This window comes from Apostichopus japonicus, chromosome 4, assembly GCF_037975245.1.
Source record: "Apostichopus japonicus isolate 1M-3 chromosome 4, ASM3797524v1, whole genome shotgun sequence".
Taxonomy (NCBI): Eukaryota; Metazoa; Echinodermata; class Holothuroidea; order Aspidochirotida; family Stichopodidae; genus Apostichopus; species Apostichopus japonicus.
In genome coordinates this window covers 28436616-28451657 of record NC_092564.1, presented here as the reverse complement: position 1 = coordinate 28451657, position 15042 = coordinate 28436616, and the positions used below count along the sequence as shown (strand labels likewise).

Sequence of the window (15042 nt, the reverse complement as noted above, 5' to 3'; positions counted from 1 at the left end):
TTAATGGATACCGTGGATACCCACCCTTTCCTGTCATGATTTATGAGACATTTAACCAGATGATGAGACGTACCATATTCACTACCATTTTGTGATGCCTCCATACTTTGTCAATGGAGACAACAAGCCGATTCTTATTCGATACCATGTACCCCCCCCTTTCCTGTCATGATTTATGAGACATTTAACCAGATGATGAGACGTACCATATACACTACCATTTTGTGATGCCTCCATACTGTTGTCATTGGAGACTACAAGCCATTTCTTATTTGATACCATGTACCCCCCCCCCCCTTCTTGTCATGATTTATGAGACATTTAACCAGATGATGAGACGTACCATATTCACTACCATTTTGTGATGCCTCCATACTGTTGTCATTGGAGACTACAAGCCGTTTCTTATTCGATACCATGTACCCCCCCCCTTCTTGTCATGATTTATGAGACATTTAACCAGATGATGAGACGTACCATATTCACTACCATTTTGTGATGCCTCCATACTGTTGTCATTGGAGACTACGAGCCGTTTCTTATTCGATACCGTGTATCCCCCCCCCTTCTTGTCATGATTTATGAGACATTTAACCAGATGATGATACGTACCATATTCACTACCATTTTGTGATGCCTCCATACTTTGTCAATGGAGACAACAAGCCGATTCTTATTCGATACCATGTACCCCCCCCTTTCCTGTCATGATTTATGAGACATTTAACCAGATGATGAGACGTACCATATACACTACCATTTTGTGATGCCTCCATACTGTTGTCATTGGAGACTACAAGCCGTTTCTTATTTGATACCATGTACCCCCCCCCCCCCTTCTTGTCATGATTTATGAGACATTTAACCAGATGATGAGACGTACCATATTCACTACCATTTTGTGATGCCTCCATACTGTTGTCATTGGAGACTACAAGCCGTTTCTTATTCGATACCATGTACCCCCCCCCTTCTTGTCATGATTTATGAGACATTTAACCAGATGATGAGACGTACCATATTCACTACCATTTTGTGATGCCTCCATACTTTGTCAATGGAGACAACAAGCCGATTCTTATTCGATACCATGTACCCCCCCCCTTCTTGTCATGATTTATGAGACATTTAACCAGATGATGAGACGTACCATATTCACTACCATTTTGTGATGCCTCCATACTGTTGTCATTGGAGACTACAAGCCGTTTCTTATTCGATACCATGTACCCCCCCCCCCCTTCTTGTCATGATTTATGAGACATTTAACCAGATGATGAGACGTACCATATTCACTACCATTTTGTGATGCCTCCATACTTTGTCAATGGAGACAACAAGCCGATTCTTATTCGATACCATGTACCCCCCCCCCCCTTCTTGTCATGATTTATGAGACATTTAACCAGATGATGAGACGTACCATATTCACTACCATTTTGTGATGCCTCCATACTGTTGTCATTGGTATCACCATCCTCACTCATATAACCAGGAGGTGGAGTCTCTATTGAGAGAAATGAATATAAAGAAAATATATATTTACTATATCATATACAATAGTGCACAGAACCTTTGTATGTTCCACGATATGGAATGTTATTATGACATCATTTTGACCTAAAGATGCAGAAAAGTTTGCAAGCAATTTTGTTAAACAATGAATTTCAGCCACCAGGATATTCCTGTACATACTCTGTTAGATGACACACAGTAGCTTACACAAAGAACCTTGCTCATTATTATTACAATTCAACAATTTTCATTAGCATATTTTATGACTGAGAAGGGATTTTGTACAATGTCTATAGTCACATATGTCTTTTACAATGGTTGTAGTTACACATATCAAACAGAAAGTTGCTGGTACTACACACAACACTAATCAACAAGCTGTGACTTTTCCTTCAGAATGTACTCAACCTCTCTGTTTCTGCATTTCCACAGAATCATTTATCCAGTATCACATAGCAAAGTGCAATGCAAACAAATGAGCACATTTCTTTGATGCACATACAATGGTGTATAGCAGTTTAGCACACAGGAATGATATAGCTTCAAAAAGTCAAAGCTCTAAAGCCGTCAAAACTGCTACACAAGATGTGAACAATAAATTCCCTTCCAATCTTCTGTTTAATCTACACCGTGTACTGAATTTGGCACCCACAACCTAAATGGTACTACAATCAATCATAACAAGGACTAATACAGTAAGCAGTCTTTCAGATGTAAATCCATCCAAATCACACCAGGATAGCTGTAAACTAACCATTAAACTTCAAAGATTTACAAATTTGCAACAATAACAGCCGACAATGAATCTCTGGGTATACAGACTGTCTCCGTATTGGATTTGATAAACAATTAACAACCACATAGATCTACCTAAGTTATCCAGGGAGGTATTTAGTTAATCAGAGGTGGGCGCAAAATTGATATGTGCCGCAAGCAAACACGTTAAGAAGGCACCATTTTCATGAACTCAAACGGCGCAAGTGGGAAGGTCAATTGAGGTCAGGTCAAGTGAGAGTATATTTTGTTTACATCAAGTACAATGTGTACTCTGTACCACTATGGCCGGTGGGGTTGTGAAGAGTTAAAAGTATTTATTCTCGTTTGGTGAATTTTTGTTTTTACTTGTAGATTCCGAAACAATCGAAAAACAACGACTGACGTTAAACCCACCCTGACCGGGAACATTCCTTAGATGTTGCGATGGTATGCAAGTGGCCTTCAAGGGGGTGTAAGTGCTATCATGGTAGGAAACTTCCTTCAGCCAGCCAGACTCTATGTAGCTGTACGCCTTTCCCTCTTTGTAGCCAGTCAGTAGACATGTCCAAAGCCCAACGTTGTGGATGTTGGTACGGTAGTCAGCAATGTGGAAATACATTCATGGTGGCCAGTTCCTCACTACAGTCCTTTTTATTTCACCAGTCACTTAACCCTGTTGGACCTAGGACCTGAACTCCTTTGATGTCTTTGTACTGCTGGTGTTTGCCTTTGTTTTGCAGTGCTTGGTAGTTCAGGTAGACCCATTCATCGTCAGCAGCTAAAGGGGCCAGTTCATCTTTTCATCCTGAAACTTTCAGTCCCCTTTTGCAAACGAATTCTTTCAATTAATCGACTCTCCACAGCAGAAATTCATCGAGGGTTGTCGCATGATCAATATGTTACAAAATTAATGCCGCAATTTGTTTGCATATATTTAATATTTGATAAAGTAACGTACATACTTGTTTGTTGCAAAGTAGTGTACTAGTCTGTTTACTGCATAACTATGTGCGAGTGCTGGCACATCTCTCACTTGACCTTTTGACCTCCTGTTGTGTTAAGTTCATGAAGCTGCTCATGACTGTTGTGCTAACTCTCATGACAAAAATTAACACATGATATGATAAGGGAAATTAAAAGATCAGAAAATTCTACACTTAGTCTAGATCCATTATATCAAAATATCTTATTACAACAATATATGCAAACTTCTCATACCATACATGTATATGTACTGTATTTCATGTCCTCCCTTGCTGTGGATAAAGATTCTCCTGGCCACATTAGTACAGTTTTGAAAGCCTACTCATGGACCTCATATAATTGGCTTGTGGGTTGCATGGCACAATTGGCCCATCTGTATGTTACATGGTTTTGACACCTTGTGTTTTGTACATTAACGCCACACACTTTTAAATAGCGAGGTCAACATTTTCACTTTCAACTAGTTTCAGAAAGACTGGAATGTTCTGCGAACTTTTCAACTTCCTTTTCACACTTGACTGCGCTTGACTGTAGCTATACAAGATAATTTCTAGACACAGAGAGAATAAACTGTTAGCTGCATGTCCATCTGTGTCAGTTTAACTGTCTATCCATCTGTGTCTATTAATGTGTTGTTATAGTCATTTGTTTTCATTTCAGTTAGAAGAAGATCCTGCTAGCATCGAAATAGTCAGGCACTGTAACTTTTACATCGATCACTTTCTATATCACACTTGTATAAAAAAGTGTAAAGGAATATGAACGCCTGTTACATTCCAGATTATTACATTATTCAATGCATCCCATTTGTTTTGCAATTCGATTCAACAATCAAGATACGCAGACACACACAGTAGTTAAACAGAGACCATTCAAATTGCAACCAGTTCTTGGAGTACTGTATGCCTTATAATCCCCAAAACATATCGGTTTGGGGATTTACGAACGACGATATTTACCATCTCCATCTCTATATATGCACTTAATAACAAAAAAACACACATGGGTCTCATCTTGATTTAAACTTGGAAGTGAATTGTTTCAAATTACAAACCAGTTGCGCTTTATAAAATTGCTTTACAAAATTGGTTAAAATAGCGAGAGGAACCTCCACGCCCCCACCCCCCACCAATGAACTCACTTATTGCTTTGCTAGGACAATACCTTTTCCTAACTGTGCAAATGAGACTAAAAGTTGGGGAATGGAATCCACACAAATCTTCACAAAAACCTATTATACAATATACACCAACTTTGAGATATAAATAAAACAAAACCATGGTTTACATTACATCTATCACTGACCAAACAAACCATACAAAGAGTCACTTTTGGGTCAATAATCACTTTTACATAGTAGCGTGGGAAAACTAACAAACTTGAAGGGCCTGTAATAGGAATCTGTGTTATATGTTTGAACATATAATCAGGTAGTAGGCGAGTAGTGAGGAAGCAGTGGTTTTCCTGTGTAAGACTTGTTTGATGGCTTGCAGGATGTGTGGACGATATCGCTCAACAGTTATTGTCTTAAGCAGTGAACAAAAGCCACCTCTGCATTAACAACACTGGCAGCAGATTCTTTGGTTTTAGTGTAGGGTCATTACTGCCGAGAGTCTGCGGTGGATATGTATGAGGTTGTGCACTTTGTGGATCAGCAGGAAGGGGATTAAAAAATAATATCAGGTTATCTGCTCTGGTAAACATGCATATCCAGTGCACACATGTTCTGTAACTATGGTGCTACTTGCAGGAGATCTGATCTGCGTGTATTGATAGATGATTCATGTAGACAGCGAACAAAAGAAGTCAAGTATTGCACACAAGGGTTCTTTTTTCTCGGACCATGTCGATTTTCCTCATTTTTACTTGTATATTGTTACTCTGGGGCAGGAGGGATCCAAGATGTGCTCATTTCATTGTGATAATAAACAAAACAAATATGTATATAGTGTCTAAACAAGGAGCAGTGTTTAGCTTTCATTCTACAATGTACATGAAGTCTTGTCACATACAGAACAGAGCCATCAGGTCGTCATGTACTTCATGTCTTCAGGCGAGACCAAAATGTATCAGTTTTGTCATGTCTTCATAACATTGTACTATTAGTGAATATTTGATACCATGTTATGTGTAGATAAGTGAGAATTTTCACTATTTCTTGTCAGTTATTAAAGACAAATTATTCTTTCCTGTTGTATCACTTTTGTCATGTCTTCATAACACATAGGAGTGCCCCCAACACTCTACAGCACAATACAGAGCATACTTCCTTGAGTAAAGAAGTTTGATAGCAGTTTTCAAAGCAATAAACAACCAATTAATGACAGGTGATCTAGATAGAAGCTAATGTGAGAGATGACTGTGCATATAATATCTATCTGTAAGTAAGGCACTGTTTGCATTAGAATTCAATAGCTAGGCTGTACTTCACACTAAACGTAACAGTAGGATAATGTTCTTTTTTTGTAGCTAAAAAGAATTTGAGAACGTTTTATCAAGTCCCATGGATGAAAACACTGTAAATATTTTCTACACAGAATGTGTCCTTAAATGTAAAATGTTGACGGATTTACTGGAGATATTTTTTACCTCATTGCTGCCTCCTTCTCTTTAGCAATATCTGTTTTGGATGATCAGAGAACAATTAAAATCCTCGTTCCCGATTACAAAAGAATAATAAATTCACAGAAAGGCTCTTATCTACAGACTGTGATATCATGTGGGTAACATGCTTCTTGCCAGATATACGTTACAAGTAATACCATATTTCATCACCAGCTGGTGTTCCCAGGCCTCAAGAATGGCTCAAGATTGTCGAGATCACGTCTACAGATGTTAACAATGTGTGTTGAACATGCGTCAGGAGAAAAAATAAGCAGCTTTCTCAGCGCGAGAAGAATAATCAATGTCTGTGATAACAACAATGCACAATGGTCGCCGCTGAATAAAATTAATCTTTGTCTACGATTTTGCCAACAACTTAATAAACATTGGTTTGTAGCATGCATGTACCATGCATGTATTGTATTTACGTCTGACTGGTATGTTTTATGAACAAAGCATTGTTTGCGGTACAAGTTGCTGTTGCAGACAGCTGTTTGGATTGAACCAGAAAGCCAATGGCTTTAGTGATTCCTGTCCTTATTCAATTTGATAATGGGGCGACTTTTTATGATTTTTATTTTCTGGTTTTCTCAGATAACCAGGTCTTACTTTTTGGTCAGCAAATTTGTTTGACTGAAAAAATGTAGCAAATTAACAAAGAATGACCAATATGTACACTGTAGGAGAGATGTGTATGTTTGGTGCATATAACACTAACACAATGCCAGTAAGACCCCCCCACCCCCCCCCCCCACCTTCACATGGATCACAAGACCTACCACTAATTTTGTTTTGTTTCAGTATCTCCAAAGTGATGGAGGGAAATACCAATTTATCTTTTCACATATTTGGGGGTATTAAGTTATAATGCAATCTGCAGTTAATTTGAACAACTCAGTCCATCATCCCTGGGACGACCTTCAAAGCTGATTTTTTTTTTGTCATCTGAACGGAGCTGTATCAGACAACCAGACTACCAATTTTTATTGTTTTTTTTTTTGCCTTTATTCGTTTTTCTTTTTATTGTTATTGTGATTTTATTGTTATGTTTCATAACTTTTCACACTCTCCTATTTATAAATTGTATTTATGTTATTTATACTGGTATAAAGGAAACTGAAACTGACTAAATATTTGCCCTGGATGAAATAAAATGGTTTCACTGCACAGAAGATGTTCAAGTTTACCATTATTGCCTTCTGCAGGCCTAGAATTGCACCAATATAATGGTTTTACTGCACAGAAGATGTTCAAGTTCGCCATTATTGCCTTCTACGGGCCTAGATCGCACAAATTTAGCCACTTGCTAGAAACACAACTTGAAAGTATTCCAAAACTTTACTGGCTTAAATCAAGTTCCTGCTGCACTGGCATTTTCCAGAGTTACAGCACAGATCAGTTATTGTACAGGCTTTTAAGAGAGCAGCAGCCCGATGATATTTGTTGGTGACCAGCAGCGGCAGGGTACAAAAATCATGCCGACATTTTGAATGACAACTATTACCTGACATATGGTGTGTTTTTTTCCCCTTACTGTCCACTCGCTCGGAATTGCAAATGCCATACTGGCCTACTTTGTTCAACTGGCAAACAGCAAAATCCACCGAAGTTAGGAAATAGCCTGAAGTTAGAGGCATTGCTTCAAGGTTAAACAGCAAGATTCCTACATTGATGTGGACCTACACATCAAGTTTCAAGTTCATTTATGCTTTAAATTAGGAATGTTTGTGAACAAGTTTTTCAGATTGTGACTTCTGTTGACATCAAATTGACCTTTGCCATCTAGAAAGAAAAAGAGGTTCTTGTACTCACATATAAGGTAGACCCTCATACAGTACCACATATGAAGTTTACACATGGATTTCAAAATTTGAAAACTGTTGACCTCAAATGATCTTTGACCTCCCCATAAGAAATAAGTTCACTTCGGTGAATCTAAGTATTAAGTAAGATAATCATCTCAGCTGGAAGTTTGGAATTATACTTACAATCACCAAGGGAAGTCTAGATACCAAGTGTGAGGTTTGGACACGGATTGTGAGGGATCCAACCAAGATACAATTATTGTTCTCGTGATTTACAAGCAGGTGTCATATACAAACACACACATACATGATCACCCTCATGAATGCATGAAGGAGATCATTTTGCCATTGATAAGAAACCAGAAACTAATGAGTATCTAATTGACATCCAGGAAAGGAACCTGGTAGGGACACTATCACATAATGGAGAGCTGGATTGCCACCAGTCAACAGGTGTTGCTACAGCACACTATCATTGTCTTCCATTGACAACACACTTATCAGTGGAAGTTCAGGGCACAAATTTGTGTCAATGCAGACTTGCTTAAGTTGTGATAGAATGTACATTTCTTTTATCAAACCAAGCTGCTTTAATTGCGAGGCAGGGGGGGGGGGGGCGGGTGTTGGGTAAAAGAGGCTGATAAGAAGAAAGTCCTGGGAGTCTACATTAACCTGAAGGTGCCCCTCAATCTCTAATGGACAAAAACATTCTCACAACCAATCTCCCATAACCTCCTCATCACTACTCATGTTTCTTGTTGTTTTGTTTTTTTGCAGTTATTAAAAATTTCCCTATTGGACTGAGCTGTTCAGTTATTGCTGAAACCATGTATTACTCAGTATGGCTAGCTTGATTTGTTCTTTCTTTCACTAGTGAACCTGCAGGTTGAGTTCTTGTTGCTGTTCAGTTATTGCTGAAACCATGTATTACTCAGTATGGCTAGATTGATTTGTTCTACTGTGATATCAAGAGGTGCACTAACAGTCATCTTTGTCTCTGTTAACACCCATGGGGCCTCTCGCAACCATCCGGCCCAACAAGCTAAATCCAGCCCATGTGGGTATCACTCTTTTTATCCATCTCAAAGTTAATGAAGGTTAAACATGTTACTCCATTATTACCATTACACTGTTATCTTCATTCAGTTACCTGGAGGAAGGATATTCTGTGCATCCATGCTTGTAGGGTAGTTTGCATTGTCTGGCACAGTGCTTGCTAGGTCATCCAAAGATGGAGGCGGTAGCGCTCTTAAATCCGCAGGAATATCACTTTGGCGTGGCACCATCACAGGAGGCAAGACTGGTGATTAAACAAATATAGGTGTAGGCATCAATAAATATATCTGTCCTTGTATTCTCAGATGGTCAATACTTCCAGCAACTTTAAAGTATCTTTGTGACCAGTATCCCATCCATTTATTAAATCAACCTACCTGTCATTATTCACACTAAGATTGCAAGTGATTCAACCATGCAGATGTTCTGACCATCTGATCGGCAATTAGCATATATATAAATTATGCAAGTTTCATTTCTTAAACACTTTCAACTGTAACCACAAATAATAAGCAAAAATCTTCAAAATATGGGGCATCTTCATGCAAAGAGGGAGAACATCCCTAGTTCCCTTTCTTGAAGCGATGATATGTTTACAAGGATTTACACACCTTCAAACACCCAGCACACACACACACACCATGAAGATTGCAAAACCAATAACATTTGCAGAGAAACAGTAAGATCATTTTTCTCCACTGTTTTCCATCTTCATCTCATCGTTATAACTCTAGTTCTCCAAGCATGCAAAAATGACTTGACACGAGGAACTCTTTTAGGAGTTGAGCATTATTTCTGTGTTACAGTTACTCACTACGGTAGTAAGACCTTACAATCTTTACCCAAAAATGGTAAAAAGTAAAGAACTTTACAGTAGCTTCCTTCCTTCCATTTGTTTTTGCATGATCAGAGTCTGTGTTCTGCAGATTTCTGACTCACAGATACCATGGTGCAGACAGCAGCAGGGATAAACTTTACCTGGTGTTTGAACTCTGAAGTAGTGGTATGGATTAATGCAGACATCCTCTTTCCGGAGTGAGAATGCGTACTCGCAGTTATCAACATGTTTGAGTTCGTGGTGGTTCTGCAGATCTGGCCACCTCCAGAGTTGGCAGTAGATGACGTGGGGCAGTCTCTTTCGATGTGAAACTTGAAGACGTCCATCAAGGGATCTGTTCATAAGAAAAGAAAAGGGCACATTCATGAAGAGGAATTTCATCAATTTTTTTTTCATCAATGTTATTACCAAGGTAATCAAATGAATGAACTAAACAATTTACGGGGGGAAAAAAAGACATACTTGACCCCATCAAAGTGCAAACATGCATAAACTACTGTGCAAAAGGGAGGAAATGGTCAGAGCAAGTTGTTTATTTCCCACTCATTTTCCACATCCATGTTATACAAACGAAAATGATGAAAAGAAAAAGAAAGAAAAGGGTGTATTCAAAGTGACTGTGGTGGATGAGAGAATGTCTCATGAGCAAGAGTGACCATGGTAGCTGTGTTAGTACGCCACACCTATACCCAGTCAAGGCTTGTAACATTTAGTGACCAGCAAGACTTGCTTTTCTATGCATCGAAAGAGGTTCGCAAAATTGAATATGCAATGCAAAGAAACCATTGTAACCATGGAGGAATCAATGACGGTTTTCAGGAGAGAACCTCCAACATCTTCATCCAGTTACTCCTCCTTAAAAATTTCAAAATCTCTTGGTTCGTTTGACACTCCTTCTCATATGAGAATTGTGCATGTTGATAATAGCCCACAATAATGGATATTCCCAAATCCCAATATATTTGTTAGAATGTATATACTTAGGTTTGACATGGAATTCAGGCATACTTCCATGATATATCCTTAGATTGTATATACTTAGGTTTGACATGGAATTCAGGGAGAATCCCAATATGTGTCCCATATATACTAAGGTTTGTCATGGAATTCAGGCATACTTCGATGATATATCCTTAGATTATAGATACTTAGGTTTGACATGGAATTCAGAGATAATCCCATGATATGTCCCATTGTATATATACTTAGGTTTGACATAGAATTCAGGGATAATCCCATGATATGTCCCATTGTATATTCTTAGGTTTGACATGAAACTCAGGTATATTCACCAACATCCTGCTGTATATATATAGCTCTAGGTTTGGAATGACTTCAGCAATGTACCAACAAAATCCAATGTACTTCACACGCAATTTGGAAGTGACAAAATATATAAACAACGGTCTCTTCTAATAAACATGCAGATAAACAAAGGCAGTGCTACTAGCACTGTTCAGTCTTGCAGAAGAATTACAGTTAGACAGCCAGAAGGCTTAATAAATTTGCACAATCAGTACAGTCAAGAGAGAGACCTCACACATTATATATAAAACAATGCTGTCTTTCACAAGTCGTGAAAACAAAGGTCCACTAGGATCTGAAATCTTTTACTTTCTGTTTTTCTTTCATATTTTCAAGGTAGAATGTGGAACAGGGTTGACACTGAAACCAATGTTATGTGAAAAGCATTCATATCTCCATTGCATAAGATAAACATTGTTATAAATAAATAAAAAATTAACAAAGACAAATGAAGAACATGTGGCTCAATGATGTCATGTTTGGACTTGATCAAGTCTTCAGCCTTGTATCTGAAGAAACATGAAATCTGTGGTATCTTTCAAATGAAACCAAGATTTTCCTTAGCTTTAAGAAGATGTCACTGACAGTTATATTTATCACATACCACTGACAATCATGGTTGGGTATGTTTCTCCTTTAACAACATTTAAGAATGATGGTACAGTTCAATGTCTTTTAATCCGAGCTTAAAATGCTAGGAACTTTCTGATCCCATTTAATTCAATGTAAAAGTGAAATATCTTTCCAACCAGGTCAATGTAACTAGTCAATCCAATGCTGTAGTTTGACTAGGTCTGAAATACTTTCGGCCGACATCTCTCGATTATCTGTGGCTGCTATGACAACAATTTACTTCAGCTACGCTCAGGAGGTAACAACCATATTTATCCTCAATGTGGATATGAAGCTTTATTACCTCACTGTGTCATTGGTTAATTGTTCTGATGGGCTTTATCGGCTTTCCAGGAAGAATGTTATAAAATGGGTATAAATATTGATATTTCAAGCACATAGGCACATGTATTTTCTCTGCATATGAAAGCACTTTACAATGCTTATTACTGTACTTACTACTATAAACTGCACCACAAGATTGTTTCCAAATTCTAACAATAACACAATCTGCATAGAAACGTAACTAGAGTTAAACCAGTTGGAAGTTTCAACAGTTCCACCTCAAGACGAAACTGAATACTGTGCCCTTCATTCAAGTTTAAACTTGTTTCACTTATACATAAGATTGGATTTTCAGGCACAATATCTCTTGATATATGCTATCTAGGTTTGTCTTTACTTAATAATCACCCAAGCTTATCAAGAGTCTCTGTGTCAACATGCACATTATTCATACATATATATGTGTGCATTGTAGTACATGCAAGCCTATGACGACACCCCTATGCTGTTCTTAATGTATAGCAAATTGCGATTGCAACTGTGACTAATGAGTGGGTGTACCTTTACAGCTAGTGAAAATTTCTGGTAGGAAGTTTCCAGGAAACCAGAAAGTTGTCAGTGGGTATTATTATCAGTCAGCTAACAGACCTATCACCTATAGCTAGTATACATGCTAACACAGTGGGTATAAAGACTAGGAATCAACAGCAGCTACTCTGATCAAATTCGGGGTTAATAGGCCAGGTAAATATATTTCAAGTAATGGTACATACAGTAGGCATCAAAATCCACCACAGGGATTTACCACCAGTTTGTTGGGATATTGATGATAAACAAACATTACATGCCCTCTGTCATTTAGGGAATAGCATCCTACATTAAACATTTTTATTCATTTCTCCCCCTCAACTCAACAAATTTCCATATTATGTACTATCCATTAAATGCTCCATGGTAACAACATGATCAAGAATTCTTTATAGGTTTCCAACCGATGCCAACGTTATCAAGTACATGATGCTTTACAGATAAACGTCACTGACTTAAACATTTAAATTCAGGCAGTAAAGATACAGGCTCAATAATGTTCTCCGTTTTTATCATCAAGTTTTAGATCTCCATGTTAGATTGAATGACACACAAAGACAACATAAATACATAATATGGATAATATTGCTCTGAAAAATTAGCACAAGACCTCTTTGATATGCACCATCATCAAGGTTACAAGGTCTCGATTTCTGTTATGGTCATACCAGCATGCCCTGTTATTGTCTGTAATTGTTACATGTTCTAGTGTTTATCCCTTCCCCCAACCCCCCCCCCCCCCACCTCCTCCTTATTTGAAGAACTGAGACAACAGAACATGTGATATGTCACCTGGTGCAGCTGTTTTATGTAACTGATGTAAAGCTGTCGAAGTTCATTGTCATCTATAACCATGAAAACCGAAAACTTATTGATGCTCACTCATTTGAACTTGTTTTTGACCAATTAAAGCACAGATTAAATCAAGCAGATGAGTTTTCAATTTGTTATAACCTTGTATTTCACTTTTGCTTTGGGTTTTCCCCCTCTGCTAGGTACAGTAGTTTAAAATTGCTTAATGCTTACAAAAGATCCCCTCCCTCACCCCCCCCCTCCCCCACTGATGTGTATTATAGAGAGTATTAAACATGTGCCAAATGTTAACTACTGTATATGGAATATACTGTAGTGCATAGAATCTAACTCATCACTGACTTATATATCACATCTGTTTGGAATAACATTATAAGTTACATGAATGTTACATCATTAATCAGTCAACCTAATGTACACATTTGCATTTCAGAGCTCACAGGTTTTAACCATGAATGTTTAACACCTTTACGTCTACACAGTAACAGACATAACGTCTGTTGTTGGTTAAGTCAACATTCCCAAAACGACCTTCAAACCATGTCACAAACTTATCTGAGAGCTTTTCAAGGACATTTAAATTTTCTACTGTCTGAACTTTTCATCATTTGTTTTATTGGGCATAATGTTGGATATGTCCTACAGTGCAGACTCCTTACAGCAGTGTCCTGCACGGTTTATCTTCTTCTGCTGTACTGAAATAATGCAAGTACAGTAAGTGTCTTTGAGGTCGATGCTCACTGTCCACATGCCCTTTTAATAGCAACCAGATAATCAGTCCTAATCTTTTGGTTTGACATGATATTGTTCAGGGGTTTCAAATTTAAAATGGGACGCCATGACCCCCGTCCATCTTTTTGGTGAGATAAACTGAGGACAGGAAGAGTGGTCCCTATTCTCCTGATACCTCTACAACTGCTTGTGTTTTGTAGTAATGCCAATATTTCTGGCTGGCCTTGTTTCTCTACATCAATAAGGCTGAGGTCTGTTCCTTTCAACTGATCTCAATTCTGACTGTCTACTGTTAACCTCCTGCAGTCTCTGTTGAAAGCTACCTGCGAACAGGTCTTCTCCCAAAAGCTGAACCACCATCATTCTCGATTTTGCCTCAAACAAAGGCCACCTGATCGAAGAGACCACATTCTCTCTTCTGGACACCAATGATCTTGTTGACACTCTGGTAAACGGGTCATAGGTTAATCTTGCCAACCTGAAAGCAAGAGGACCTGCCCCACCTCATTTCTCGAGACTTGCGCCTTATCTCCTGGTAACTGCTGATGATACATCATCAGTACTTCAGCTACCAGCATGAGAACCGATGTAAATTAAACCCCCAAATGGGCTGCCACATCCACGTCCACCAGGATTTCCTCCAGATTACTACGTACTAGATCCCTGAACACCTGAGACGACGAAGATCACTGTTCTGCCTGCAACTTCTCCTTTGCTTCTTGAGGGATCACTGAACACTTTACCTTATCCAGGCAAGAGTTTCAAACCTGTCCAGCAGGCATCCACAGGCATTGTCGTCTTGGTATCACTACACTTGGGCCCGATTAGATACCTGCTCTTCTGGTTCCCCAAACCACACTTTTTTTTTTAAATATCGGGTGCTCTAGCCACCAGCTCTGTGGGCACTGTTGTACCCCCGGCAGGGGGCTCCTCCTCCTTCACACTTCTGGGAGTGTATCTTTCTGAAACCCTATCAAATAATAATCAAACCCTAACAGGTCCTCCTGGGTCTTGTCCTCCAGACCTGAGGTCGTCACTGATGCTCTGCAGTCCAGGACATCCTCATCTTCCAGATTCTCTACTACGTACATCTGGTTCTACTACTGTGACTGACGTGGATGCTGGTGTCTCCGCATCCCTATCGTTTCC

At 38.7% G+C, this 15042-nt stretch overlaps 1 protein-coding gene across 2 annotated transcripts in view; it reads right to left on the bottom strand.

Moving 5' to 3' along the window:
• The window catches only part of LOC139967036 (mothers against decapentaplegic homolog 3-like), a 53197-nt gene that overhangs the window by 14003 nt on the left and 24152 nt on the right, over window positions 1-15042 (bottom strand). For both annotated transcript variants that reach the window (XM_071970659.1, XM_071970658.1), the window contains 3 exons: window positions 9699-9892; window positions 8815-8964; window positions 1424-1507 (listed from right to left, as the gene is read on the bottom strand). In XM_071970659.1, the coding sequence (XP_071826760.1) occupies window positions 1424-1507; window positions 8815-8964; window positions 9699-9892 (428 nt within the window). The remainder of the gene's footprint in view (window positions 1-1423; window positions 1508-8814; window positions 8965-9698; window positions 9893-15042) is intronic.